This window comes from Tamandua tetradactyla, chromosome 1, assembly GCF_023851605.1.
Source record: "Tamandua tetradactyla isolate mTamTet1 chromosome 1, mTamTet1.pri, whole genome shotgun sequence".
In the NCBI taxonomy this organism is placed as follows: Eukaryota; Metazoa; Chordata; class Mammalia; order Pilosa; family Myrmecophagidae; genus Tamandua; species Tamandua tetradactyla.
The window spans coordinates 16,398,321-16,423,428 of record NC_135327.1 but is presented as its reverse complement, the minus strand read 5'-3'; the positions used below and the strand labels follow the sequence as shown (position 1 = coordinate 16,423,428).

Genomic DNA, 25,108 nt, shown 5'->3' with positions numbered 1-25,108 from the left:
TCAGATAATTGAGTCTGAAATGGCTTATTGAATGTCTGTCTCCCTTGCTGGAATATACACTCTGTAAAGGCTCTCTGTTTCCAGGGCCTAGAATCACGCCTGACCTTAGGAAGCTGCTCTCCTACTGCTGAGCATGGCCACACAGTAGGCTGTCAGCCCAGGCGCACACTCTCCAAGGCCTTATTCTAAATCATGTATCTAGTTATAAGTATGAATTTCTTAGAGAAACAGAACCAATAGGATATGTGTGTGTGTGTGTGTTTTTTTTATATTTACATATGTTTATTTTAAGGAATTGGCTCACAGGATTGTGGGGGCTGGCAAGTCTAAAAAATGTGCCTGGCAGGCAGGCAGGCTGTGTACTCAGGAGTTAATGTTGTATGCTTGGGGCAGAATTTCTTCTTCGGGAAAATTTGGTTGTTTGCCCTTCGGCCTTGAGGTCATCATCTGTACATTAACCTGGACCCTTTCCTCCCAGGATCACCTTCCAGCTGCAGCCAGCCTTTCCAAGGCCAAGAGTAGGAGGCAGGGGAGAGAGGTGGTTCGAAGAGAGCATGGAGCTAGGCCAAGCTGAATTTTATCCCTTATCAGCTGAGTGACTTTGGATAACCAAAGTCTTGGGCTTGATTCCTTCTTATTCATCATGAGTGGTGGCATGGCTAGGAGCATAGGCTCAGGAACCAAAAGCTTGTGCCTGAACCCAGGCTCCTCCTCTTACTGGCTGTGGGATCCTGGGTAAGTGACTCCCTGTCTCTGTGCATCAGCATCCTCACTCTCTGTAAGAGGTAAAGAAGAGACCCTGCCTCGTTGGCTTATTATGAAATTCAGCAAATTCATACCCTGGATGTGGTAGTGTGGAGTTGACGGCAGGGCTGGATGAGCCCATGGTACCTGGTAGGGGTGCAGTGGATGCATGTTCTCTTCTTCTGAGAATTCTTTCTAATCTCTTTTCCATTGGCAACCCATGAGAGAATAAGCTGCGCCCCACAATTTTTTTTTTCTTTCTCTCTGATTCTTTTTTTTCCACATTTTTAAATTGAGGTAAAAGTCACATAACATGAAATTCATCAATAGCCATTCTAAAGCGTACAGTTCAGTGGCATTTAGTACATTTACAATAGTGTGCAACCATCATCACTCTTTTATTGTTGGATTTAAATCTATCATCTTGTTTTTTGTTTTCTATTGTCCCAGATCTTCTTTGTTCCTCTTTTCTTCTCTCTCTCTTTTTTTCTTTCTTTTGAATTATTTTGTTTGACCCCATTTTATTTTCTTTATTGGTTTATTAGCTATCACTCTTTGTTATATTGTTTTAGCAATTGCTTTATGATTTATTATATACATCTTTAACTTATCACAGTCTACCTTCACATGATATTTACCACTTCATATATAGAATCACCTCAGAACCTTACAGCAGTTTACTTATATTTCTCCTTTCCTAGAGGAGATTTTTGTAAATATGAAAAACCCTAGAATTTATGGTTATTTTTAAAGCAATTTTATTGAGATCTATCATATATTCATATGCCATGTGTTCTAGTTTGCAAGCTGCCAGAATGTAATATACCAGAAATAGAACAGCTTTTAAAAAGGGGAATTTAGGGTGGGCCATGGTGGCTTAACAGGCAGAGTTCTTGCCTGCCATGCCGGAGACCCAGGATTGATTCCCAGTGCCTGCCCATGCGAAAAAAAAAAAAAGAAAGAAAGAAAAAAGGGTGGAGGAATTTATTAAGTTGCATGTTAACAGTTCTAAGACTGTGAAAATGTCCAATATTAAAGCAAGACTATAGAAATGTTCAATTTAAGGCATCCAGGGAAAGACTGTATTCTTAGAGTTTGCACATTATAGCTAGTCTATATTAGTGAGACATTATAATAATTGTCTTTTTGTTTCGGATTTATTTCACTCAACTTACTGTCCTCAAGGTTCATTCACCTAGTTGCATGCCTCACAACTTTATTTCTTCTCGCAGCTGCTCAATAGTCCATTGTATGTATACACCAGTTTCCCCTTCCATTCCTCAGTCAATGGGCCACCTCCAGTGTAAAATGCAAACACTGCCACAGTAAACACCAGTGTCCATTCCTGTCCCCACTCTCCTAATACGGGGTTGCAGGATCACAGGGCAGCCTCCCTAGCCTCCTGTGGAGCCCCCACTCTGCCCTGCAGAGGGGCTGCATGGCTCTGCGTCCCTGCCAGCAGCGACTAGGTGTAGCTCTCAACATTTTCTCCAGCACTTGTATTTCTCTGATCATTTTTAGACAGTTTTATTCGTACATCATACGATCCAACCTAAGTAAAAAATCAGCGGTTCCGTGTGTAATCACATACCCATGCCTTCGCCACCACAATCTGTATGAGGACATTTCCTTTTCTTCTGTTAAGAATCCCATATCCCTCCCCCATATCCCCCATTCATTGACATTTAGCTTTGGCATAATGGCTTTATTACATTCAGTGGAAGCATATTACAATGTTACTGTTGACTACAGACCCTAGTTTGCATTGATTATATTCCCCCCCCACCCCCCCATACCATCCTATTTTCTACATCTTGCAATGTTGACATTCATTTGTTCTCGCTCATGAAAAAAACATTCTTATATTTATACATTTAATCACCATCGTCGTTCACTCTAGGCATCACTAAGTCATACCATCCCAGTTCTTGTCCTCTATCTTTCCTTCTGGTGTCATCTGTGCCCCCAGCCCTCCTCCCTCAGCCACACTCACACTTAGCCTCGTTCAGTGTACTTACAGATTTGTGGTACCATCAGATAGTTCTGTGCTATCCATTTCTGGGTCTTTACAGTCGGTCCTGTTGAATATTCTGTACTCCTTCAGTATCAAATGCCCAATCTCTACCCTCTTTCTATCTCCTGATAACCTGTGTTCTCACCTTTAACTCTCAAAGTTCATTTATTAATGTTAGTTCATATTAGTGAAATTTGGCTAATTTCACTTAGCGTAATATCCACAAAGTTCATCCACGTTGTTACATGCTTCATGACTCTGTTCTGTCTTCCAGCTGTATTATATTTCATCATATGTATATACCACAGTTTGTTTAGCCACTCCTCTGTTGATGGACATTTGGGCTGTTTCCATCTTTTGGCAATTGTGAATAATGCCATAAATAATAATCATGAATAAATATTGGTGTGCAAATGTCTGTTTGTGTCCTTGCCTTCAGTTCCTCCGAATATATAGCTAGTAATGGGATTGCTGGATCATAGCGCAATTCTATACTTAGCTTCCTGAGGAACTGCCAAACTGCCTTCCAGAGCAGTTGCCCCATTCTACATTCTCCTAACAGTGAATAGGTGTTCCTTTCTCTCCATATCCTCTCTAGTACTTGTCGTTTTGTTTGTTTGTTTTTTGTAATTGTCATTCTAGTAGGTGAGAGATGATATCTCATTATGGCTTTCATTTGCATTCCCTAATAGCTAGTGAGGTTGAGCATCTTTTCATATGTTTTTGAGCCATTTGTTATTTCCTCTTCTGAAAAATGGCTGTCCATGTCTTTTGTCCATTTTTTAGTTGGGTTGTTCGTCTTTTTGTTGTTGAGTTGTAGAATCTCTTTTTTATGTTCTGGATATTAAACCCTTAACTGATATGTGGCTTCCAAGTATTGTCTCCCATTGCATAGGCTGCCTTTTTACTTTCCTGACAAAATTGTTTTTGTCAGGAAATACAAAATACAAAAGTGTTTAATTTTGAAGGGATCCCATTTATCTATCTATTTTTTCTTTGCTCACACTTTGGGTGTAAGGTCTAGGAAACCACCTCCTTTCACAAGATTTATAAGATATCCCCTACATTTTCTTCTAAAAATGTTATGGTCTTAGCTGTAATGTTTAGGTCTTTGATCCATTTTTAGTTAATTTTTGTAAAAAGTGTGAAATGTGGGTCCTCTTTCATTCTTTTGGATATGGATATCCAGTTCTCCAACCACTTGATTGAAAAGGCTACTCTGTCCCAGTTGAGTTGGCTTGACTGCCTTATTAAAGATCAGTTGTCTGTAGATGAGAGGGTCTGTTTCTGAACGCTCAATTCTATTCCATTGGCCAGTATAGCTATCTCTATGCCAGGACCTTGTGTTTTGACCACCGTAGTTTATGTAATATGCTTTTAAGTCAGGTACTATGAGACTTCCCACTTTATTCCTCTTTCTTAAGATATTTTTAGCTATTCAGGGCACCCTGCCGTTCCCAATAAATTTGGTTATTGTTTTTTCTAAATATTTTATTCTTTTGGTTGCTATTGTAAATGAGATTTTTTTCCTTGATTTACTCCTCAGTTTGCTCATACTTAGTATATGGAAACACTACTGATTTGGCGATGTTGATGTTGCACCCTGCCACTTTGCTGTACTAATTTATTAGTTCTAGTAGCTTTTGGGATTTGGGGGATATTTGACATGCTGGAGCATGTCATCTGCAAACACTTAAAGTTTTACTTCTTCCTTTCTAATTTGGATGCCTTTTATTTATTTTTTTTCTTGCCTGCTTGCTCTAGCTAGAACTTCGGCACAGTGTTGAATAACAATGGTGACAGTGAGCGCCCTTCTTTTGTTCCTAACCTCAGAGGGAAAGCTTTCCGTCTTTCCCCATTGAGTGTGATGTTTCTTAGCTGTGGGTTTTTCATATATTCCCTTTTCATGTTGAGGAAGTTTCCTTCTATTCCTATCCTTTGAAGTGTTTTCATCAAGAAAGGATGCTGAATTTTATCAAATGCCTTTTCTGCATCAATCGAGATAGATCATGTGATTTTTTTTCCCGCTTTAATTGATGGATGTGTTGTATTATATTAATTGATTTTCTTGTGTTGAAACACCCTTGCATACCTGGGATAAAATCTACTTCGTCATGGTGTATAATTCTTTTAATGTGCTGCCGGATTCAATTTGCAAGTATTTTGTTGAGGATTTTTGCATCTACATTCATTAAAAACATTGGTCTGTAATTTTCTTTTCTTGTAGTTTCTATGTCTGGGTTTTGGTATTATGGTGATGTTGGCTTTGTAGAATGAATTCGGTAACTTTTTCTCCTCTTGGTTTTCTTGAAGACTTTGAGCAGGATTGGTATTAACTCTTTCTTTTTATTTATTTATTAAAAATTTTTAATTAAAAAAATAACAAACATTCTTAACTTATGATCATTCGTTCTACATGTATAATCAGTAATTCACAATATCATCACATAGTTGCATATTCATCATCATAATAATTTCTTAGAACATTTGCATCAATTCAGAAAAGGAAATAAAAAGACAACAGAAAAACATTCATACATACCATACCCCTTACCCCTATTGATCATAGCATATCAATCTAAATTTATTTTAACATTTGTTCCCCCTATTATTTATTTTTATTCCATATATTTTACTCATCTGTTGGTAAGGTAGATAAAAGGAGCATCAGACACAAGGATTTCACAATCACACAGTCACACTGTGAAAGCTATCTTCAAGAAACATGGCTGCTGGAACACAGCTCTACATTTTCAGGCAGTTCCCTCCAGCCTCTCCATCAGATCTTGACTAACAAGATGGTATCTACTTAATGCGTAAGAATAACCTCCAGGATAATCTCTCAACTCTGTTTGGAATCTCTCAGCCATTGACACTTTAATTAACTCTCTCTTGAATGTTTGTTAGCATTCAAATGTGAAGTCATCTGGTCCCTGACTTCTTTTGGGGGAGTTTTTTTTTTTTTTAATATTTTTATTATAAACAATGAACCGACATACTGACATTCTTGACATATGAACATTCTTGACATAGTTACAATCATTGGCTCACAATATCACATAGTTGTGTATTCATCACCATGATCATTTTTTTGAACATTTTCATCTCTCCAGAAAGAGAAAGAAAAAAGAAAAACTCACTTATGCCATACCCTTTACCACTCCCTTTCATTGATCTACTCAATTAATTTTAATCTTTTCCCCCCATTATTTGTTTTTTTAATCCATATTTTTTACTCATCTGTGCATACCACAGATAAAAGGAGCATCAGGCACAAGGTTTTCACAATCACACAGTCATATTGTGAAAGCTATATCATTGTACAATCATCTTCAAGAAACATGGCTACTGGAACACAGCTCTACAGTTTCAGGCACTTCCCTTTATTCTAATACACCTTGAACTAAAAAGGGAATATCTATATGATGCCTAAGAATAACCTCCAGAATAACCTCTCAACTCTGTTTGAAATCTCTCAGCCACTGACACTTTATTTTGTCTTATTTCTCTCTTCCCTTTTTGGTTGAGAAGGTTTTCTCAATCCCTCGATGCTGAGTCCCAGCTCATTCTAGGATTTCTGTCCCATGTTGCCAGGGAGGTTTACACTCCTGGGAGTCATGTTCCATGTACAGAGGGAGAGGGAAAGGGCAGTGAGTTTTCTTGCTGTGTTGGCTGAGAGAGAGATAGGCCACATCTGAGCAACAAAAGAGGTTCTCTGGGGGTGACTTGTAGGTCTAATTTTACGTAGGCTTAGTCTATCCTTTGCAGGGATAAGTTTCATATGAATAAACCCCCAGATTGAGGGCTCGGCCTATTGATTTGGTTGTCCCCACTGCTTGTGAGAATATCAAGGATTCTCCAAATGGGGAAGTTGAATTTTCCCCCTTTCTCGCCATTCCCCCAAAGTGACTTTGCAAATACTTTTTTATTCACTGTTCAAATCACTCTGGGATTTATTGGGGCATCACTCTGGACAAACCAACAAAATCTCATGCCCTATTCAAGGTTTCATGTACTTATGGTGTTCAATTAAACTGTCCATATAAGTTATATTAGGAACTGCACTAGTCAAAATATAAATTTTGTACCAAATAAACATTTTTTGCTTTAGTCTCACACATGAGTTAAAGTTTTAAAATATGCATTATGATCTATTTTCAACATCCTGCAATATTGACATTCCTTTGTTCTTCCTTATGCAAAAATATTTTTTAATTTCTACATTCAATCACTATCATTGCACACTCTAGGCGTTCTTAGATGATACCACCTCACTCTTTAAAGTCTGTCTTTCCTTCTGGTTTCATTTGTGCCCCCAGCCCTCCTCCCTCTATCATTCTCACATTCAGCTTCATTCAGTGTACTTAAATTATTGTGCTACAATTAGATAGTATTGTGCTATCCATTTCTGAATTTTTACAGTCAGTTCTTTTGCACAATCTATATCCCTTCAGCTCCAATTACCCAATATCTACTCTATTTCTATCTCCTGATGGTCTCTGTTCTTAACTGAAATTCTCCATGTTCATTTATTAATGTTAGTTCATATCAGTGAGACTATACAGTATTTGTCCTTTTGTTTCTGGCTAATCTCACTCAGCATAATGTCTTGAAGGTCCACCCATGTTGTTACATGCTTCCAGACTTTATTCTGTCTTACAGCTAAGTAATATTCCATCATATGTATATACCATAGCTTGTTTAGCCACTCGTCTGTTGATGGACAATTGGGCAATTGTAAATAATGCTGCTATAAATGTTGGTGTGCAAATGTCTATTTGTATCCTTGCCCTCATGTCCTCTGAATAGATACCTAGCAATGGTATTGCCATATCATATGGCAATTCTATACTTAGCTTACTGAGGAACCGCCAAACTGCCTTCCGTAGAGGTTGTACCATTTGATATTCCCTCTTGGATAAGTGTACCTCTTTCTCCATATCCTTTCCAGCACTTGTCATTTCTCCACATCCTCTCCAGCATTGTTTTATTGATAATGGCCATTCTGATGGGTGTGAGATGATATCTCATTGTGATTTTGATTTGCATTTCCCTTAGAACCAGGGACGTTGAGCATCTTTTCATGTGCCTTTTGGCCATTTGTATTTCCTCTTCTGAGAAGTGTCTGTTCATGTTTTTTGCCATTTTGTAATTGGGTTGTTTGTCTTTTTCTTGTGGAGTTGAATGATCTCTTTATATATCCTGGGTACTAGACCCTTATTTGATATATCATTTTCAAATATTGTCTCCCATTGTGTAGGTTATCTTTTTACTTTCTTGACAAAGTTCTTTAATGCACAAAAGTGTTTAATTTTGAGGGGTTCCCATTTATCTATTCTTTCTTCAATGCTCATCCTTTGGGTGTAAGATCTAGGAAACCACCTCTTATTGTAAGTTTTATAAAATATTTCCTTACATTTTCTTCTAAAAGTTTAATGATCTTAGATCTAATGTTTAGGTCTTTGATCCATTTTGAGTTAATTTTTGTATAGGATGTGAGATACAGATCATTTTTTCATTATTTTGCATGTGGAATCCAGTTCTCTAGGCGCCATTTATTGAAGAGACTGTTCTGTCCCAGGTGGGTTGGCTTGACTGCCTTATCAAAGATCAATTGTCTGTAGATGAGAGGGTCTATATCTGAACACGCTATTCAATTCCATTGGTCAGTATTTCTATCTTTATGCCAGTACCATGCTGTTTGACCACCATAGCTTCTTTTTTTTTTAATTAAACTTTTTTATTAATTAAAAAAATTAACAAAACATTTAGAAATCATTCCATTCTACATATATAATCAGTAATTCTTAATATCATCACATAGTTGCATATTCATCATTTCTTAGTACATTTGCATTGATTTAGAAAAAGAAATAAAATGATAATAGAGAAAAAAAAACTATACGTACCATACCCCTTACCCCTTGCTTTCATTTACCACTATTTCAAACTGAATTTATTTTAACATTTGTTCCCCCTATTATTTATTTTTATTCCATATGTTCTACTCTTCTGTTGATATAGTAGCTAAAAGGAGCATCAGACATAAGGTTTTCACATTCACAGAGTCTCATTGTGAAAGCTATATCATTGTTCAATCATCATCAAGAAACATGGCTACTGGAACACAGCTCTACATTTTCAGGCAGTTCCGTCCAGCCTCTCCACTACGTCTTGAACAACAAGGTGATATCTACTTAATGCTTAAGAATAACCTCCAGGATAACCTTTCGACTCTGTTTGGAATCTCTCAGCCATTGACACTTTACCTCATTTTACTCTTCCCCCTTTTGGTCAAGAAGGTTCTCTCAGTCTCTTGATGTTAATTCTCAGCTCATTCTAGGGTTTTTCTCAGTCCCTTGATGCTGAGTCTCAGCTCATTCCAGGATCTTTGTCCCACGTTGCCAGGAAGGTCCACACCCCTGGGAGTCATGTCCCACGCAGAGGGGAAGGGTGGTGAGACTGCTCGTTGTGTTGGCTGGAGAGAGAGGCCACATCTGAGCAACAAAAGAGGCTCTCTTGGGGGTGACTCTTAGGCCTAAATTTTAAGTAGACTTGACCTATCCTTTGTGGGGTTAAGTTTCATGTGAACAAACCCCAAGACTGGGGGCTCAGCCTCTAGCTTTGGTTGTCCACACTGCTTGTGAGAATATCAAGAATTCAACTTGGGGAAGTTGAATTTTTCCCCACTCTCACCATTCCCCGAAGGGGGCTTGCAAATACTTTTCCACTCACTGATCAAATCACTCTGGGATTCATCGGGGCATCACTCTGGACAAACCAACAAAATCTCATGTGCTACCTGAGATTCAAGTACTTATGACATTCAATCAAACTATCTACATGAGTTATATTAGGAAATGCTCTAGTCAAAATCTAAATTTTGTAACAAATAAACATTTTTTGCTTTAGTCTCACACATAATGTGACATTTTAAAGTATTAGTTATCATCTGTTTTCAGCACCCTGCAATAATGACAATCCTTTGTTCTTCCTCATGCAAAAACATTTTTAAAATGTGTACATTGTACATTTCACTATTATTATACACTCTAGGCATTCCTAGATTATACCATCTTGATCTTTACCATCTATCTTTCTTTCTGATTTCATTTATGTCCCCAGTCCTCCTCCCTCTATCATTCTAACATGCCACCATAGCTTCTTAATATTCCTTAAAGTCAGGTAGTGTGAGACTTCCGGCTTTATTTTTCTTTCTCAGATATTTTTAGCTTGATGTTCAGGGTTTCTCTCTCAGCTGGAAATGCACGTTGTGATCTGCTGGCTTCTCTCCAGGACTTTTCAAGGACTTCCCCAGGGCTCTCTCTGTTCTGTTGGCTCTCTCTGTTCTGTTGGCTCTGGTGGCTCTGAAGTTTGTTTTCAAAATGGTTCCTTCTTAAAGCAACCCCACCTGAATGGGTGAGAAGATGTCTCCATGGAAACCATCTAATCAAAAGTTTCCACCGACAATTGAGTGGGTCACATATACATGGAAACAATAAAAAAGATCCCACCCAGCAATATTGAATGAGAATTACAAGATATGGCTTTTCTGGAGTATCCAACAGAGTCAAACCAGCACAGTGAGGTTGTGGAGAGATCAGGACCCTTATACGTTGCTAATGGGAATTCAAAGTGGTGCAGATGTTTTGAAAAACAATTTGTCAATTCATCAAAATGTTAAAGAGTTACTATATAATCCAACAGTTCCTAGTTATAAGCCAAGGAGAATTAAAGGCATATGTCCACACAAAATCTTGTATATAAATTTCATAACATTATTCATAATAGCCAAAAAGTAGAGACAACCCAAATGCCCATCAAAAGATTAATGGATAAACAAAATGTGGTATATCCATACAATGGAATATTATTCAGCCATAAAAGGAAATGAAGTACTTATACATGCTACAACATAAATGAACCTTGTATGCTGACTGAAAGAAGCTAGGCACAAAAGAACCATGTATAGTATGATTCCATTTATATGAAATGTCCAGAACAGGTAAATTTTAGAGACAGAAATTAGATTAGTAGTAGCCAGGAGCTGATGAATGGGGATAGGAAGGATTGTGGCGTGACTGCTAATGGATACTGGGTTTCTTTTGGGGGTAATTGAAATATCCGGAAATTCATGGTGATGGGTGCACATCCTTGTGAATATACTAAAAATAACTGAGTTGAATGATTTAAAATGGTGAATTTTATGGGATGTGAATTATATCTTAATAAAAACAATAAATTACCTAAAATTTAAAAAAAGGATATTTTTAGCTACTTGAGGCACCCTGCCCTTCCAGATAAATTTGGTTATTGATTTTTCTATTTCTGCAAAGTAAGTTTTGGGGAATTTAATTGGTATTGCATTGAATCTGTAAATCAATTTAGGTAAAATTGACATCTTAACTATATTAGTCTTCCAATCTATGAACACAGTATTCCTTTCCATTTGTTTAGGTTCTCTGTGATTTCTTTTAGTAATTTCTTATAGTTTTCCTTGAAGTCTTTTGTATCCTTGGTCATTTTTTTCCTAAATATTTTATTCTATTGGTTGCATTCTAAATGGAATTTTTTTCTTGATTTCCCCCTCAGATTGTTCATTACTAGGGTATAGAAACACTGCAGATTTTTGAATGTTGGTCTTGTAACCTGCCACTTTTGTACTCATTTATTAGCTCTAGTAGTTTTGATGTGGCTTTTGGGGGGTTTTCGACATATAGTATTGTATCATCTGCAAACAGTGAGAGGTTTACTTTTTCCTTTCCAATATGGATGCTGTGTATTTCTTTTTCTTGTCTAGTTGCTCTGGCTAGAACTTCCAACACAATGTTGAATAACAATGGTGATAATGGACATCTTTGTCTTGTTCCTGATCATAGGGGTAAAGTTTTCAGTTTTCCCCTTTGAAGATGATGTTAGCTGTGGGTTTTTCATATATTCCCTTTATCATGTTGAGGAAGTTCCCTTCTATTCCTATCCTTTGAAGTGTTTTCAACAGGAAAGGAGGTTGAATTTTGTCAAATGCCTTTTCTGCAAAATCGAGATGATCATGTGGTTTTTATGCTTTGATTTGTTGATATGGTGTATTACATTAATTGATTTTCTTATGTTGAACCATCCTTGCATACCTGGGATGAATCCTATTTGGTCATGGTGTATAATTGTTTTAATGTGCTGCTGGATTTGATTTGTAAGAATTTTGTTGAGGATTTTTTGCATCTATATTTGTTAGAGAGATTCGTCTGTAATTTTCTTTTCTTGTAATATCTTTGTCTGGCTTTGGTATGAGGGTGATGCTGGCTTCATAGAATGAGTTAGGTAGCCTTCCCTCCTCTTCAATTTCTTTTGTAGAGTTTGAGCAGGATTGGTACTAATTCTTTCTGGAATGTTTGGTAGAATTCACATGTGAAGCCATCTGGTCCTGGACTTTTCTTTTTGGGGGCTCTTCTTAATGACTAATTCAATTTCTTTATATGTTATTGGTTTGTTGAGGTCATCTGTTTCTTCTCGAGTTAAGGTTGGTTGTTCATGCCTTTCTAGGAAGTTGTCCATTTCATCTACATTGCTAGTTTATTAGCATAAAGTTATTCATAGTAACATCTCATTACTGCCTTTATTTCAGTGGGGTCAGTGGTTATGTCTCCTCTTCCATTTCTGATCTTATTTATTTGCATCCTCTCTCTTCTTCTTTTCGTCAACCTTGCTAAGGGTTCATCAACTTTATTGATTTTCTCATAGAACTAACTTCTGGTTTTGCTGATTTTTTTTATTGCTTTCATGTTCTCAATTTCATTTATTTCTGCTCTAATCTTTGTTATTTCTTTCCTTTTGCTCACTTTGGGGTTAGTTTGCTGTTCTTTCTCTGGTTCTTCCAAGTGAACATTCCTCGATTTTTGCTCTTTCTTCTTCTTTTTTTTCTTTTTTTAAAGTTTGCAGTTGGAGTTGCTCTCATTATTTATTTATTTATTTTTTACATGGGCAGGCACTGGGAATCGAACCCAGGTCCTCTGGCTTTGCAGGCATGCATTCCTGCCTGCTGAGCCACCGTGGCCCTCTTTCTTCTTTTTTGATATAGGAATTTAAGGCAGTAAATTCCCCTCTTAGCACTACCTTTGCTGCATCCCATAAGTTTTGATATGTTGTGTTTTCATTTCATTTGCCTCAAGATATTTACTGATTTCCCTTGTAATCTCTTCCTTGACCCACTGGTTGTTTAAGAGTGTGTTGTTGAGCCTCCATATATTTGTAAATTTTCTGGACTGCTGCCTATTATTGATTTCCAACTTTATTCTTTATGATCTGAGAAAGTGTTTTGTATGATTTCAATCTTTTTAAATTTATTGAGACTTGCTTTGTGACTCAGCATATGGTCTATCCTTGAGAATGATCCATGAGCACCTGAGAAGAAGGTGTCTCCTGCTGTTGTGGGGTACAACGTTCTATAAATGTATGTTAAATCTATGTCATTATTGTATTATTCCAATTCTCTGTTTCTTTATTGATCCTCTGTCTAGATGTTCTGTCCATTGATGAAAGTGGGGAATTGAAGTCTCCAACTATTATGATAGATGTGTTTATTTCTCTTTTCAGTGTTTGTCTCATGTATTTTGGAGCACTCTGGCTCAGTGCATAAATGTTTATGATTGTTATGTCTTCTTGTTGAATTGTTCCTTTTATTAATACATAGTGTCCTTCTTTGTCTCTTTTTACTGTTTTACATTTGAAGTCTAATTTGTTGTATATTAGTATAGCTACTCCTGCTCTTTTCAGATTGTTATTTGCATGAATTATCTTTTCCCAACCTTTCACTTTCAACCTATGTTTATCCTTGGGTCTAAGATGTGTTTCCTGGAGACAGCACATAGATGGATCCTGTTTTTTTAATCCATTCTGCCAGTCTATGTCTTTTGATTTGGGAGTTTAATCTATTAACATTTAGTGTTATTACTGTAAAGGCAGTGCTTTCTTCTACCATTTTGTCTTTTGGATTTTATATTTCATATCTAGTTTTTCTTTTTACCTTTACTGATAGTCTTCATTTCTATATTCTTCTCCACACCTCTCTCTCCTGTTTTTTCCTGTCTCTAGTGCTCCCTTTCGTATTTCTTGTGGAGCTGGTCTCTAGGTCAGAAATTCTCTCAGTGATTTTTTTCTCTGGAAATGTTTTAATTTCCCCCTCGCTTTTGAAGGACAATTTTGTTGGATATAGAATTCTTGGTTGGCAGTTTTTCTCTTTTAGTATCTTAAATATATCATCCCATTGTCTTCTCACCTGCATAGTTTCTCTTGAGAAATCTACTTACAATCTTATTGGGCTTCCCTTATATGTGATGGATTGCTTTTTCTCTTGCTGCTTTGAAGATTCTCTCTTTCTCTTTCACATCTGACATTGTGATTAGTAAATGTCTTGGAGTATGTCTATTTGAATCTATTAGGTTTGGGGTACCCTGCACTTCTTGGATCTGTAATTTTAAGTCTTTTATAAGAGTTGGGAAATTTTCAGTTTTAATTTCCTTCATGAGTTTTTCTCCCCCTTTTCCCTTCTCTTCTCCTTCTGGGACACCTACAACATGTATTTTCATGCACTTCATGTTGTTATTCAATTCCCTGAGTCCCTGCTCATATTTTTCCATTCTTTTCCCTATATTTTCTTTTGCTTGTTGGATTTCAGATGTTCCATCCTCCAGTTCACTAATCCTATCTTCTGCCTCTTGAAATCTACGACTGTAGGTTTCCATTGTTTTTTCCATCTCTTCTTCTGTGCCTTTCATTCCCATAAGTTCTGTGATTTGTTTTTTCAGACTTTCGATTTCTTCTTTTTGTTCATCCCTTGCCTTCTTTATATCCTCCCTCAATTCACTGATTTGATTTTTGATGAGATTTTCCATGTCTGTTTGAACATTCTGAATTAATTGTTTCAACTCATGTATCTCATTTGAATTGTTGGTTTGTTCCTTTGGGCCATATCTTCAATTTTCCTAGTATGATTTGTTATTTTTTGCTGGCGTCTAGGCATTTAATTTTCTTAGCTAGTTTATTCTGGAGATTGTTTTCACTCTTTTACCTAGGATTTTCTTGCTGGATGACTTTGTTGTCTATCTGTTCTTTGACATTCAGTTCAGCTTATTCTAGACCTCTAGTATAGGTTTTGTTTAACAGATCAATTTTTCAGTTCTTGTTTTCTTATTTTTGGCCCTACCTGTATGATGTCTTTTTTTTTTCCATCTTAGGAGGGTCTGCTTAGGTAATATAGACCCCAGTCAGATTTTCTCAGACCAGACTGGCTTTCTCTCAGAAGGAAAGAGACGCCTGCATCAGTTCTCCCTGAGGGTGAGACCCAGCAGGTTGAAAGACTTTTAAAGCCTCTGGACCCTGTGTCTTTCCTGTCCTTCCCAGTACATGATGCTTATCTGCCTGTGGGTCCCCCCAGCATAAGGTGATGTGGTACCTTTGACTTGAGCAGACTCTCCCTGCTGGGGAAGGCACCGCCTCCAGGGAATCACCTCCTTTCACCTGACCAGCCTCTTTGTGTCTCAGACAAGCTGAATTCTACCCTTGTGTGGGGGATTTGGAGTGGGAGAGAAGTTTCAAGCAGTAGAAACAAAGAAAAAAAATCCTTTTCAGAGCAGGACCCCCGTTCCTTGGGTTTGTTAATCAAGCACTTAAGTTGGTATATTGCTCTACGTATCTCCAGGTCCTATGTGCCCTCTCTTGTTTTTGAGGGTCCAGACCTTCTGAAGTATTTTGTGCTGTCCATCCAAAGAAATTCTGTCTCCACCCCCCAGCCACCCCCCACCCCCATCAGCCCTGCCCCCTTTGTGCTGGGGCAAAAACTAGTAACCTTAGCTTTTATTCGAGGTTTAGGTGAGCTGGGGGCCTGTTTTTATTAGTCAGAATTTGTTAATTAACTCTGCAATTGGAGCTTGGTTGCACTGAGCCCCTGCTGCTGGTAAAGTCTCTTTCCTTTCCCTTCTGGGAAGCAGCCTGTCAAGGAGCAGCACCGGCCACACTGCTTGGGGAACTCATGGTTCTGAGTGAGCTCGCAGCCAGTCTAGCTAGTCCAGACTGGGGTATGCTGTGTGTCTGGTCACTGATGTGGCCCCAGCAGCTGTTCTGTACTGTTCCTGGCTATTTACTAGCTGCTCTGGAGGATGAACTAAATTCCACTTCTCACTAAGCTGCTATCTTGGTCTCTCTTTCCCTGTAAATATTCTTTAGATTTGCTTTAAGTATGTTAGGTTAATTGGAAATACTGTGATCTTTTCAGGTCTTGCTTTTTTTTTTTTAAAGAGTAAGTAGGTAAAAAATTTGTTAGGAATGCATGTAAGAGAACATGCAGGCACTCTTACAAGTTTCTTGAAGCGGTGAGAGGTCCGGGCAATGTGGTCCAATTTGCTTTTATAGATATCTTTACTTACTCCCCCTCTCCTTTTCTTGTTCAGGACTCTTTCTTCTACCCACCTTTCTCTCTAGGTGGTACGTGGTGGTAGGTAGTGCATTTGGGTGGATCGGTTAGCTCCACTAAGAGATGACTCACTTAGGTGGAAGTTGTTTGACTTCCAGGTGCTATTTATTGATGTTCTTCTCAGATATCTTTCTCTGTGCTGGTTTGAAACTAATGTATCCAAGAAAAGCCATATTCTTCTATTCTAATCTTGTGGGTGCAGACGTGTCGTGGGTGGGATATTTTGATTAGGTTGTTTCCATGGAGATATGACCCACCCAATTCAGGGTAGGTCTTAATCCTTTGACTGGAGTCCTCTATGAAGAGAATAAAAAGCAGAAAACATAGTGACAACTCAGAGCCAACAACAGAAAGCAGAAAGATTAAATCTATTGAAGGATATATAGAGAAAGAAAATACCCCAGCAGAAGCCAGAAGGACCCAAAGAAGCTGAAAGAGCCATTTTGAAACCAACCCGGAAGAGAAGGGCCAGCAGACATTGCCATGTGTCTCTGGATGCAATTGGCTTTTCTTGAGTGAAGGTATCCTCTTATTGATGCCTTAATTTGGACAATTTCGTAGCCTAAGAACTGTACATTTGTAGCCTAATAAAACCCCTTTGTAAAAGCCAGTGCATTGCTGGTATATTGCATTCTGGCAGATTTAGCAAACTGAAACATTCTGCTTGAGACCTGACTGCCTCTGGGAATTTGCCCTTTGCTTATCCAGCTTCCTCCCTAATTGTAACCCTACCTCATTTCCCCCTCAGAGTTTTCCAGCTCCCTTAATCCTAAAGGAATTTGGGCCAATGGTCCATCTTCCATAGCTGCTTCAAGCTGTGAGTGGGATCGCAGGCCCTACATGTGGGAGCATAGAAATCACTTGCTATACTATTGAGGGTGGCTGGTTGAGCATGGGGAGCAGAAGCATAGCCTCTGGTGAGGAGGAGCTTGTTTTGAAAGCCTGATTTGGAAAAAACAAACTGGGTGAGAAATTATATACATGGTCTGAACTGAAGTAGGAACAAGATGGAGCTCAAGGTAGAGCAAGATGGAGTTTTTAGGAACACTGTTGATTGGGGCTTAGCATACTGTGTCAGTTTGTAGTATTTGGCTGAAATTTTCTTAAGAATAACTTTTAGAATGTCTGCGAGGTGCCTGGGCCTATACTTCTGCGGGTTTCTGGGCCCTGTCTGGAAATATCCAGGACAGCACTTTCGAGGAGTCCTTCCTCTCCACCAACTCAATCTCTTGGGGACATGGGGAGTAAAGTCACTGGGCATCTCCAGGACATGTTGCCAAGCATCCCTGGGATTGTTCTCCCTAGGAGATGGGGGTTTCCAAGGTGGAGGCACTCACCCCACCTGAGAGATGTCTAGGACACACCCCTGGAAATACCTTTGTCCTCCAAGTTTCATGTTCCTGAGGGCTAGAAAGCAAGCATAATTTAAAAGAGAAAATTTATATTCTGTCACAGTGGGTCTCAATAGAGATTAAACAATCAAGGCCCAAAGGAAAGTACCCCAATTCCCATGAGCATAGACTAGAGGTGACTCCCTGGAATGTTAAAGAGAACAGCTTGTTTGGTACAAGAGCCCTTAGCCTGGAATCCTGTGTTAACAAAAGATAGAATGTCTCAGAAGGCATTGGAAGCCAGAGAGGAGACTCTCGTGGGGCCAGGGGAGAGGACCTCTGTTGAAGAGGTGAAAAGAGCAACAGATCTAACAGGAGGAATGGTCTGAGGGGCAAGGAAATCTTAGACAAATGAGGATCAAGAGGTGGTCCCCGCAGAGGAGAAAAGGAGAGCTGTGGGGAAGTCTCAGAGAGCTGAGGAGAGAGAGACAGAGACAGGGGAACTTGATTTGGCTTCCATTGGACTCCTGGAGAAGCCCCCAGTCAGGTCTCCAGGGCAGTATGATCATGCCACTCTGAGCTTCCTTGGAGCTGCATAGCCTGGAGATGGGCTCCTGCCACCTCCAAGGAGGGATCCAGAGCCACTGAGTAGGCCAAGTTGATGTCCTGGGGGAGCCAGATCAGAGCATCTAGATTCCTAGAGACACAGAGTTGCATGAGGACATAGGAGAGGATAACAATGAGCCAAGTGAGAAGAAAAAAGCAAAAGCATGTGACTAAGCCTCCTGGTCCATAGCCATACCAATCCAGATGGTTGGAGAGGAGTGTCTCCTGGCCAAATACGTTGCTGGATTTAGCTTCCTAGGTTCTTGGCCATGCCACGAGAAATAATTTAAGGGCACAGCACAGCATAGAGTAAGCAGGTAGAAAATGTATTGAGAACACATGTGAGAGGACATGCAGGCTCTCTCACAAGAAAAGAAGAGTAAGAGGCAAGAGGCTCAGGTCTTGGTTTAAACTTTATCAGGTGGGATCAAAGCAGTGTTTAGCCTGGGACTAGTTTTTAGGCAAAAGCACTCTAAGTACTCCGCAAGGTGCCCTGTGATGTATGGGCTTCCCACTCTGACTATTGGGAACCGAAACTATTTCTGGTCCTGTGTGAGCTCTGGTGATTTATCCCTCTAGTCCGTTTGATTTTTACCCAGCTTTGGGTAGTGTATTAATAGTAATTATCTATTACTTGTAGAACAAAGTACCCCAGAACTTAGTGGCTTAAATCAACAGACATTATCTCACAATTTTTGTGGGTCCAAAATTTGGGCATGGCTTAGTTGGGTTCTTCTATCTCAGGATCTCCTGTGAGGCTGCAGTCTGCCAAGACTGTGGTCTCATTTGGAGACTACTTCCAAGCTCACATGTGTGGCTGTTGGCAGGCCTTCTCCGTGGGACTGCTTCATGACATGGCAATTTGCTTCCTAAGAGTTAAGAAAGAGTAAGAGAGAGCATGCCCAAGATGGAAGCCAGTTCTTTTTATGACCTTATGTCGGAAATGGCATCCCGTCACTTCTGTATTCTATTTGTTAGAAGCAAATCAATACATCCAGCCCACACTTAATGGGAAGACATTACAAAAATCTGTGAATAGTAGGAGGCAGGGATCACTGGGGGCCATCTTAGAAGCTGCCTACTGCTGGTAGTTTCCTAACCCATGTGCGCTGATCAATACTCAATTGAAGACTCAAGGGAGACCTCTGCAGATCTTTGAAACTCTCTATGAAGCACTCACCTCTCCAGTACTCTGCTCTGGGAACTCTACCTGCCTTCACCTCCCCTCCCTCTCGATTCTGTCTCATCAAACCAGGGAGATTGCTGAGTTCCACCTAGGTTCCATCTCTGTACCATGGTCAGAAGTTCTCCAGGCAGTAAGTTGGGGCAATCATAGGACCTCTTTCATCTGCAGGTATGAGTGTCCATTGCCTGGTGTCCAATGTCTTAAAAAACACTTTTCCATATATTTTGTCCAGTGTTTTAGTAGTTTCAGGCAGAAGAATAAACCCAGTTCCTGTCAGTCGATCTTGGCTGGAAGCAGAAGTCTAGATCTGTGTTTTTAATAGTTGAGTTGTATTCTATCACATGGATATACTTTAATTAATTTAACTAGTTACCTTTTACAGATATTTTGGGATATTTCTAATTTTTCACTGTTACCCTGCTGTGGTGAATTTCCTGGTCTGTTTATCTTCGCACACTTGTACAAGGAAACCTATTGGATAAATTCTTAGAATTACAAGATCAAGTAATTGATCCAGTGCTTATTGGATATGCGCATTTACAGTAACAATATTGCCAAAATGCCTTCCAAAGAGGTTGTATCCAGAGCTTTTTATATATTCTCTGTTACCCCAGGCCTACTCCTGTGGAACTTGGATTTATTTCTATTAACATTACTTATAATAGTTGATTCTAACACTGGAGATTTATTTTGTAAATTATCATTAAAGTACAATTTTCATGCAACAAAATGCACACATTTTAAATGTGTAGCTTGGTGACCTTTGACAAACGTGTACCCCCGTGTAACTGCTACTACCAGATCCATTTGTGGAACATTTCCATCATTCCAAAAGATTCCTTTGTACTCCTTCCCAGGCAATTCCCACCCTTCACTGCTGGCTCCAGGCAACCACTGTAAGTTGGATTTGTCTTTGCTGGTGTTTCATACAAATGTAATCATACAGTTTGTACTCTTTTGTGTCTGGCTTCTTTCAAACAACATGCGTTTTTGAGTAGTTTATTTGTTCCTCTTTATTTCTGAGTAGTATTGCCTTGGAGATCTTTTAAATAACTGAGATAGAGGACCTATCATGTGCCAGTTGCTCTGCTATACGTACCATACACTTCATCTGTAACTCTTAGAACAGTTCTGAGGGTTCCAAGAGATTATGTGACTTTGTCCGAGGTTTTGTGGCTGGTCATCGATTTATCTTTTATTGCTGCTCCCTCCATTCCTGTTTAAAAACTCAGAATTAATGGGATCATTTAATGGGAACAAATGCGCTTTGAATCAAATGCACCTGAATTCAAATACAAGCTTCAGCCTTTTCCTGAGTAATTTAAATTCTCTGCTGCTTGTCTTATCTCTTAAATAAGGCAAAATACCTTGCCTGGATGTAATAGCTATAAAAGCTCTAGCACAGGGCCTGGCACAGAGGGACAATACATGGAAGCCACAATTTTTTTTTCTTTTTTTCCCCTTTTATTTATTCCTCCATGTACCTTAACCAGACCAGCCAGGTTTGATTACTATAGTATACCTCCACCATTGCCACCAACCCATCCCCTTATATACGCAAAGACCCATTCGTGTGTTTTCTCCATGCTTTCTCTAACAGAACCCTCTCCTGTGGAGAGATATAAGGAATTCCAGATCAAATCATATCCTGTACAGGACTTCAGTGCCTTGAAACTTCTACATTATCAGAAAGCCTGGAAGCAGCAAAGGATCCACTTCAGTAAGAAGAGTACAACCCCAATGACTGACCTTCCAAAAATGTTGGGCCCGAAGATCAAGTAAGAGTCTGGCTGGGAAGGGGGATGTGACTTAGAGAACAGAAAGTCAGGGATGCTGGGGAAGGGGTGGAGGTAGCAGACACAAGTTGGCTCCAAGAGTGGGTGTTTTAGTTCCCCATCTGCTAAAACAAATATCATACAATGGGTTGTCTTAACAACAGGAATTAACTGGCTCACAGTTTCAGCGGCTAGGCAGTTTGCTTCCTCCCAGGGTTGGTATCTTCTGATTGGCCAACAGTCTTTGGGTTCCTTGGCTTTCCATCACATGGCAATGCACCGAGTAGTGCCTTTTCCTTTCTCTTCTTGGTGCTATTAATTTTGCAGCTTCTGGCTGCTCCTTGTGGCTTCTTGCTCTGTCTGACCTTGACTCTGTTTATAAAGAACTCCAGTAATCTGGATTAAAGCCGAATCTCATTCATTGGGGCCACACCTTAACAGAAGTAACATCTTGAAGAGATCCTGTTTACGATGGGTCCACACCCACCGGACTGAGGACCAAGAGCAAGGGCCTGTCCAAACTGGGGTGCATGATTCCATCTGCGACATGGGCATGTCCATAAGGCAGCCCAGAAGGTTCTAGGTGTGATGTCAGGGACCTGCATTCTCTATCACTAATTCACAGGACCGCTTTAGACAATCATCTACTTCCTCTCTTAGGACCTTGATGCAACCCATTTGAGAAAGGGGTTGAATGGATCTTCTGGCTCAGACATTCTGTCTGTGTGTTGCTGGGCCCTTTTGACTTTGAACTTCTTCAGAAAGTTCTACACATCTAAGAGAGGCATTGTAGCACAAAGGATAAGAGCTGGGGCTTTGTAGTCCATCCAACCCAGGTTCAAATCCTGGCTTGGCCACTTATTAGCTCTGTACTATGGGAAGGGGTTGACCTGTCTAAGCCTTAGCTGCTTCTTCTGTAAAGAATAGTTTCTAAATCTCAGGCTTGTTATAAGCCATTGATTAAGTAAACTAATGACAATTGTAGCTGATAGTTGTAGAATACTTCCTCTGTCCCTGGTATCAAATTACCTAATTTAATCGTCACAGTAACCCTGTGAGGTAAATACTATTGTTATCACTCCCATTTTTCAGGTGAGAAAACCAAGGCACAGGGAGAGATTAAGTAGTTCAAAGTTGCACAGACAGGAAGTGGCAGAGCCAAGACTCAAGCCCAAGCAGCCTGTCAGTGCTCAGTTGTGTTGTCGGGTATGATTGTCACCATGTATGATGGTCACCGTGGGTGGCAGGCAGGTGCACAACGAGGGCCGCACTTGGCTTTCCCTGAGGAGCTGAGGAGCAGGAAGGCACCATCGCTGGGGACTGGCCTACAGGCAGCTCACCACTGAGCCCAGGGCCACATAGCACCCCCTACATACACATTAACTTTAAAATAAAAATATCAGAATGACACTAATGATGGCAACAGGGTCACTGTTATGATTTTGTCCATGTGCCACTTTGCCATTAATGTTTCCAGGCTGCTTGCCTCCAATGAGCATCCCATGTCTCCCGAGTGGGTCTTTCCTCTGATGGGATACTCTTTCCAAGGAATCCAGTGCTTGAAATACCAATTCCAGTTCTTCTGAGGCTGGAGATGGAACCCATCTAATGCCTAGTTTCTCTGCTGTGAATCAGTAAGGGAGAAAGGGACAGATTGTATCAGAAGAGAAAAATAAAGAGAATGATGAACATGTGTCATGTACATTTCCTGCTGGGTGGGAATTGAGGCATGCCTTCTTGGGTGAGTCCAGCTATATTCTCAGCTGGTAAATAATACTTTTCTTGCCTCTAAACCAAACAGCAGAGCCCATCTCTCCCCTCTACCTGGACAGACACCAAGGTCAGCAGAACAGAATCACCTGTGTAAAACTGACTTCAAAGTGCACAAAGTTCAGGGTCTTCAGGCAGCCTGGGGCAGGGGTGGGGGTGGGAGCATCATTGTCTGCCTTTTTGTCAAGAAGAAGAACCCAACTTCTCCTCAGTCCCCAGGGATTCAGAAATTACTCTCACAAAGCAGCCTGGTCCATTTTCAGGCAGCTCTGACTCTTAGAAGATCTCCAGCCACTTCCTCCACCTATCAGCCCTTCAGGTATTTAAAGGGGCCGACTTTCATTCCTCTCCCAAGTCTCCTCCCTGTTACATGTCACAAGTTCCTGACACGACAGTCTCTCCCTGGGCTTGATTTTTAGTTTCCTCACTTTCTGTGGAGGTGTGGATTCTGTAGAAGGGGAGATTGCATTACGTAGTACAAAGAACTAATATGCCATAATAACAAGGCTGCAGGGTGCAGGATGGGGGCTGAGTGTCCAGGGCCTCACGAGCTGGCTGTTCACTTTAACATGCTGTTAAATTTCAGATCCAGACGTGCTGGTTCAACCAAACATCCCCTGATCAATGCCAAGTTTGGCGAGCTCCCCAAGGAGGCTGCAGTGGGGGCCTACATCAAGATCCATACCGTGGAGGAAGGAGAAATTGTGGTGAGTGAGTGCAGAGACAGCATATAGGAGAAATGAATGGGCCGGAGCATCAACTATACCTCCTTCAGTAGTTGATGACGTCAAAGAATATTACTCATTTTTTAGATATGATAATGGTATTGTCATGCTTTTAAAAAATAATCCTTATATTTAGGAGCTATACACCAAAATCTTTACAGATGAAATGATATGACATCTGGGGACTTGTGTTGAAATAATCCAGGAACAAGGCAAGGATTTCCCTTTCCACCGCAGCTATTCATCATGGTACTTGAAGTCCTAGCTAGTACATTAATTCAGGCATTAAAATAAAATGTATACAGGCTGGGAAGGAAGAAATAAAACTTTGTTCACAGATGAAATGATTGTCTAGATAATTACAAAGAATCCACAACAACAACAAAAGCTCCTGTCATTATAAGACAGTCTCAAGATACAAGGTTAATATACCAAAGTCAATTGATTTTCCATACACCAGGAATGAACCATTGGAATTTGAAATTTGAAGCACAATACCATTTACAACAGCATCAAAAAATGAAATACTTAGGTACTAGGTGTAAATCTAACAAAATATGTTCAGGATCTATATGCAGTAAACTATAAAATTCTGATGAAAGAACTCAAGGATCTAAATAATTGGAGAGATATTCAATGTTCATGGATTAGAAGACTTATATTGTTAAGATGTCAATTCTTCCCAATTTGATCTATAGATTCAATGCAATTCCAATCAAAATTGCAATAAGCTATTTGTGGATATCAATAAACTGATTCTAAAGTTCATATGGAAAGGAAAATAGATAAACAAATTGTAGTAACTCCATAAAATGGAATATTACTCAGTGATAAAAAGAAATGAGCTATCAAGCCATGAAAAGAGATGGAGGAAGTTTACATGACTATTACTAAGTGAAAGAAGCCAATATGAAAAGGCTAGTAAATGATTCCAGTTATATGAAACTCTGGTAAACACAAAATTATATGAGAGTAAAATGGTCAGTAATTGCTAGAGATTCAGGGTTCAGGAGGAGAGATGAATAGGTGAAGCACAAAGGGGGTTTAAGGTAGTAAAAATATTTGTATGCTATTGTAATGGGGGATACAAGATATCATGCATTTTTCAAAACCCATAGAATTTTACAGCACAATGATTGAACTCCGTGGTGTAATTTGTAAAAAAAAAAAAAAAATCATTTTAGGAGGTCAGAGAATCTAAGGAAGGAATGCAGACTGTGATAAAAGAATCTAACTATATAACCAATATAGGAAACGACCTAAATGAGGAAGTCTGGGGGAAATGGTGCAGACCTAATAATTTTGGAAATGAGTGGAGTCTATAAGACTTATAGCAAAAGAAACTTCCATAAAATCACTGTACCCTAGTTGATAAAGTTTCCCATAGGGTATAGGTTAACAATTCCAATACTACTATACATGTATCCTAGAATGGATCAATTAAGTAAATCAGTGGCAGATGATGAGAGCCATTTTTCTCACTGTTGAAGTG

The 25,108-nt window shown here is 39.4% G+C and overlaps 1 protein-coding gene across 5 annotated transcripts in view; it reads left to right on the top strand.

Annotated features, from left to right (window-relative positions):
* CNBD2 (cyclic nucleotide binding domain containing 2) overlaps positions 1-25,108 on the top strand; it is a 167,010-nt gene that overhangs the window by 99,094 nt on the left and 42,808 nt on the right. For all 5 annotated transcript variants that reach the window (XM_077169903.1, XM_077169919.1, XM_077169912.1 and 2 more), the window contains 2 exons: positions 20,947-21,124; positions 23,478-23,598. In XM_077169903.1, the coding sequence (XP_077026018.1) occupies positions 20,947-21,124; positions 23,478-23,598 (299 nt within the window). The remainder of the gene's footprint in view (positions 1-20,946; positions 21,125-23,477; positions 23,599-25,108) is intronic.